At 35.8% G+C, this 6000-nt stretch overlaps 3 protein-coding genes across 3 annotated transcripts; 1 reads left to right on the top strand and 2 right to left on the bottom strand.

The window, feature by feature from the left end:
- On the bottom strand, positions 1-1085 carry LOC147512137 (uncharacterized). Its single transcript, XM_086599448.1, has one exon. The coding sequence runs from the start codon at positions 1062-1064 to the stop codon at positions 231-233; it is 834 nt and encodes a 277-aa protein (XP_086455574.1). The 5' UTR covers positions 1065-1085; the 3' UTR covers positions 1-230.
- A 61-nt stretch (positions 1086-1146) lies between these two features.
- On the bottom strand, positions 1147-2709 carry LOC147512136 (uncharacterized). The gene is made up of 2 exons (XM_086598660.1): positions 2233-2709; positions 1147-1314 (listed from the first exon to the last, which is right to left on the bottom strand). The coding sequence occupies exons 1-2, from the start codon at positions 2707-2709 to the stop codon at positions 1147-1149; spliced, it is 645 nt and encodes a 214-aa protein (XP_086454786.1).
- Positions 2710-3441: 732 nt separating this feature from the next.
- Positions 3442-5119, top strand: LOC147512135 (uncharacterized). The gene is made up of 2 exons (XM_086598659.1): positions 3442-3568; positions 3654-5119. Exons 1-2 carry the CDS (start codon positions 3442-3444, stop codon positions 5117-5119), a joined length of 1593 nt encoding a protein of 530 aa, XP_086454785.1.
- The last annotated feature ends 881 nt before the right edge of the window (positions 5120-6000 follow it).

Genomic DNA, 6000 nt, shown 5'->3' with positions numbered 1-6000 from the left:
TATAATGCATTGGCCTTTGGAATAAAATAAAAAGCTGGTTAGGAACGAAACAAAGGAAGAACAAATATATATAACATATTAACATAACATATATATAACTAAGTGTTACCCATCTTGCGCAAAAGCATCAATAATATATATAACTTCTTAAAGGATACCATATAATAAAGTATATGGCTTTCTCTTTCACTGATCTTATAGCCAATCAAAAAACTACTAATAAACTACTATTAATCAAAAATAGATCTTGAAGCATTATAACTTGCGAAATCACTGATTACGCTTGCATAGTCAATTTTCTCCACCAATCCCTTCTCAATGGACAACATAGCTAACCCATTCAATCTTTCTTGTGACATGCTTGACCGAAGGTAAGATTTTATCAATTTCAACTTTGAAAAGCTTCGTTCTCCAGATGCAACTGTAACTGGTATGGTTACTAATATTCTGTAAGAAATCCATGCATTTGGAAAACAACTAGCTGTTAACTTCAAATGATCCAACACGTCAACTGCCTTCTTTATGCTTTCTGGCAAATCTTCTCTCAATATCTGTAGTTCAGAAAATAACTCCCTCCCATCAATATCGGATCGTGGTCGTTGCTTCAAATACTTTTCAAGGTTCTCACAAGAAGCTTTTAAACTAGTATTATTTGCAGACTTCAACTTCTCCAAATCATACAAAAACCCAAAAGTTCCTTCAAATTTTTGAAATTCTTCAAATCGGCTCCTTAATGAAGAAAGAGCTTGGTCAACTATATATATAAAGTAGTGGACTCTGAACAACTCTTCAGCTGATTGTGGCAGTTCTTCAGTAGCATTCTCATCAAACTGTCTCTTTCTACGAATGATACGTTTTTCACGAAAAACAGGTTCAACTTGCATAGCAGTCGCGATCTCCTTAGCCTCTACCACAGCCTCATCAAATCCAGTTACTCTATACCTCTCAAAATATGAAATGAGCCCTTCTAACTTCTTTATAGCTACATCCATGTGCATGTCTTCCTTTTGCAAGAGTTTGCTAACAGAGTTAACCTGTAACAATACATTGTACCAAATAATCATGTCAACCAAGAATTCAAAATTTTCCAACTCGTGTGTTGCTAAAGGCTCAACATCACTCTTTGTCTTTGGATCATCACTAGTATCAACCAAGTGAAGTAAAGCATCTCGAATATGTGGAGCCTGCTCTTTTATCGCTGCAACACTCGTCAAAGCGGCTTTCCAGCGTGTTTGGTGCCAATGTCTTAAGAGTAAGACCACCTTGAACCTTATCTTTAAAAACTTGCCACTGCTTTGTAGATGAAGAAAACACCTAATATATACGTTGCACCACTCCGAAAAAAATACAGCTTTTGGACAAGAGTTCGCCATATCACATAGAGCAAGATTAAGTGTGCGACAACCACATGGAGTATAGAATGCTCTAGGATTAACTTCAAGCAATCTATTTTGTACACCTTTGTGTTTCCCTTTCATATTAGATCCATTATCGTAACCTTGGCCTCTAATATTACCAATGTCGAGTTCAAGAATATCTAGCATATCTTTCAGTTTATTAAAAAGTCCCAGACCCGATGTGTCATCCACTTTCCAAAATTCTAAAAAATATTCTTCCACCTTCATTGGACTTGTTGAAACATCCACACACCGTACAATAAGAGACATTTGCTCTTCATGACTTATATCAGGTGTACAATCAAGGATGACTGAGAAATACTTTGCATCTTGGATTTTCTTCACTATCGCACCTTTAACCTCACCGCCAACATTTCTATCAATTCATTTTGAATCTTGTGACCAAGATAATGATGATGAATTTCACTCTTTTGGATCGTTGGAGGTGTTTTTGGATAACGGATCAAATTTACCCATCATTTCAATTATACTCAAAAAAAAATTCCATTGTTCTCTTCATAAATCTTCTCATGCTTCCTTGAAATGACAAATTATTCTTAGCAAGAGTTTTCACAACAACAAGTACCCTATGTAAAAATTCCTCCAATGTTCTCTTTCCTTTGAAATCTGATCACGAAGATGTTTATCAATAGTTTCATTCTTGTCTAGTCGATCCACCAATTCAATCCAATATTTAAGTAGTCTTTTGTGCTTTCGGGATGTTGCTCATGTTGTTTAAGCCTTGTTGTAAGATTTCTCCAATTGTCATATCCTTCATCGATTAACGAGTAAACTTTCCATTTTGCTTGAACAATTTACAACAAAAGCAATATACCTTGTCTAAAGCATGTGAATAGACGAGCCAACTTCTATCTTGCTTCTCCCCATTCTCTAAATGTCGAGTGTAATAAGAGGAAGAAAATCGCCTATTTTCAGAATTTCTAGGAAAATTACGACTATGATCTCTTACTGGACCCTTTTGTACAAGTAAGTCTCTAAATTTTTGGTCAATCTTATTCCAATTTCCTTGATCATAATAATTCACCGGTCCTTCATAATCATTATCGGCTTGTGCATGTTCTTCAATCACCACATTTTCAGATTCCACATTATTCAATTCTTCATTAACCGGTTCCTCATTTACCAATTCTTCAAACCCTTCATTAATTCGTTCATCATTTACTTCTTCTCCATTGCCATTGTCATTCTCATGTATCTCGTTAACAGGATTTGCAATTGAACCCTTTGCTTGTTTCGTAGTCGTAAAGAATTTTTTTATAGCTCCTGCTTGAGATTGAGCCAATGCTTCCATTCTTCGCTTATTTTTCCTTTTTCATTACGGATGGATCGCTCTAGTCCCCGCCATTGAAAATCCTAAGAAAAACAACAACGATAGTCCGATACGTCTTTTCACAATTCCGTTAAAGTGGCTTGGCGCTTGTCTACTTAAAACTTGATGAATGATAACGGGATTAACCAGGGCCGGCCCTAGGCCTATGCTGCCTAAGGCCTAAGGCCCCCAAATGTTTGCTAAATATAAAGTCCCCATCCGCCACTTAAACCCACTCATGTGTCAACTTAAAAGTTGATTTAGCCCACCAAAACAAAAATCCGATTCTAATTCAAAGTCCGAAAAACAAAACCCGGTTATCCTTCCTTCCGTATTATCTTCCCTCTTTTTGGCCTTTGTTTTGGCGGTTGGTCGGGGTTAAGCCATTCTAAATTCATAAAGGATCGTATTTATTTGATATTTTTATTTTTTTTTTATAATCCAAATCAATCCTTTCTTTTTTAAGTTAGGGATTATTTAATATGAACAAGACATGGTTTGTTGGTGCTTTCACTGCTTTTTTTAACTAGTAGAAAGGATTATTTAATTTCTCTTGTTGTTTTTTCAATTGGATATTAAATTATTTGAACAGGTTATCTGTTAATCCCGTTATCATTCATCAAGTTTTAAGTAGACAAGCGCCAAACCACTTTAACGGAATTGTGAAAAGACGTATCAGACTATCAGGTTGTTGTTTTTCTTAAGATTTTTCGAATGGCAGGGACTAGAGCGTATCCACCTGGTAATGAAAAAAGGAAACAGAAGCGAAGAATGGAAGCATTGGCTCAATCTCAAGCAGGAGCTATAAAAAAATTCTTTACGACTACGAAACAAGCAGAGGGTTCAATTGCTAAATCCTGTTAACGAGATACATGAGAATGACAATGGCAATAGAGAAGAAGTAAATGATGAACGAATTAATGAAGGGTTTGAAGAATTGGTAAATGAGGAACCGGTTAATGAAGAATTGAATAATGTGGAATCTGAAAATGTGGTGATTGAAGAACATGCACAAGCCGATAATGATTATGAAAGACCGGTGAATTATTATGATCAAGGAAATTGGAATAAGATTGACCAAAAATTTAGAGACTTACTTGTACAAAAGGGTCCAGTAAGAGATCATAGTCGTAATTTTCCTAGAAATTATGAAAATAGGCGATTTTCTTCCTCTTATTACACTCGACATTTGGAGAATGGGGAGAAGCAAGATAGAAGTTGGCTCGTCTATTCACATGCTTTAGACAAGGTATATTGCTTTTGTTGTAAATTGTTCAAGCAAAATGGAAAGTTTACTCTGTTAACTGATGAAGGATATGACAATTGGAGAAATCTTACAACAAGGCTTAAACAACATGAGCAACATCCTGAGCACAAAAGACGACTTAAATATTGGATTGAATTGGTGGATCGACTAGACAAGAATGAAACTATTGATAAACATCTTCAGGATCAGATTTCAAAGGAAAGAGAACATTGGAGGGAATTTTTACAGAGGGTACTTGTTGTTGTGAAAACTCTTGCTAAGAATAATTTGTCATTTTGCGGGAAGCATGAGAAGATTTATGAAGAGAACAATGGAATTTTTTTGAGTATAATTGAAATGATGGGTAAATTTGATCCGGTTATCCAGAAACACCTCCAACGTATCCAAAAGAGTGAAATTCATCATCATTATCTTGGTCACAAGATTCAAAATGAATTGATAGAAATGTTGGCAGGTGAGGTTAAAGGTGTGATAGTGAAGAAAATCCAAGATGGAAAGTATTTCTCAGTCATCCTTGATTGTACACCTGATATAAGTCATGAAGAGCAAATGTCTCTTATTGTACGGTGTGTGGATGTTTCAACAAGTCCAATGAAGGTGGAAGAATATTTTTTAGAATTTTGGAAAGTGGATGACACATCGGGTCTGGGACTTTTTAATAAACTGAAAGATATGCTAGATATTCTTGAACTCGACATTGGTAATATTAGAGGCCAAGGTTATGATAATGGATCTAATATGAAAGGGAAACACAAAGGTGTACAAAATAGATTGCTTGAAGTTAATCCTAGAGCATTCTATACTCCATGTGGTTGTCACACACTTAATCTTGCTCTATGTGATATGGCGAACTCTTGTCCAAAAGCTGTATCTTTTTTCGGAGTGGTGCAACGTATATATTCGGTGTTTTCTTCATCTACAAAGCGGTGGCAAGTTTTTAAAGATAAGGTTCAAGGTGGTCTTACTCTTAAGACATTGGCACCAACACGTTGGGAAAGCCGTTTGGACAGTGTTGCAGCGATAAAAGAGCAGGCTCCACAGATTCGAGATGCTTTACTTCGCTTGGTTGATACTAGTGATGATCCAAAGACAAAGAGTGATGCTGAGCCTTTAGCAACACACTAGTTGGAAAATTTTGAATTCTTGGTTGGCATGATTATTTGGTACAATGTATTGTTACAAGTTAACTCTGTTAGCAAACTCTTGCAAAAGGAAGACATGCACATGGATGTAGCTATAAAGAAGTTAGAAGGGCTCATTTCATATTTTGAGAGGTATAGAGTAACTGGATTTGATGAGGCTGTGGTAGAGGCTAAGGAGATCGCGACTGCTATGCAAGTTGAACCTGTTTTTCGTGAAAAACGTATCATTCGTAGAAAGAGACAGTTTGATGAGAATTCTACTCAAGAACCGCCACAATCGGTGAAAAGTTGTTGAGTCCACTACTTTATATTTATAGTTGACCAAGCTCTTTTTCTTCATTAAGGAGTCGATTTGAAGAATTTCAAAAATTTGAAGGAACTTTTGGGTTTTGTATGATTTGGAGAAGTTGAAGTCTGCAAAATAATACTAGTTTAAAAGCTTCTTGTGAGAACCTTGAAAAGTATTTGAAGCACGACCACGATATCGATATTGATGGGAGGGAGTTATTTTCGAACTACGATATTGAGAGAAGATTTGCCGAAAAGCATAAAGAAGGCAGTTGGCGTGTTGGATCATTTGAAGTTAACAGCTAGTTGTTTTCCAAATGCATGGATTTCTTCTGAGAATATTAGTAACCATACCGATTCTGAGTTGCATCTGGAGAACAAAGCTTTTCAAAGTTGAAATTGATAAAATCTTACCTTCGGTCAAGCATGTCACAAGAAAGATTGAATGGGTTAGCTATGTTGTCCATTGAGAAGGGATTGGTAGAGAAAATTGACTATGCAAGCGTAATCAGTGATTTCACAAGTAAAAATGCTTCAAGATCTATTTTTGATTAATAGTAGTTTATTAGTAGTTTT

This window comes from Coptis chinensis, chromosome 3, assembly GCF_015680905.1.
Source record: "Coptis chinensis isolate HL-2020 chromosome 3, ASM1568090v1, whole genome shotgun sequence".
NCBI lineage: Eukaryota > Viridiplantae > Streptophyta > Magnoliopsida > Ranunculales > Ranunculaceae > Coptis > Coptis chinensis.
Note: the sequence above shows the minus strand (reverse complement) of the source record. Positions and strands in the feature narration are given on the sequence as shown.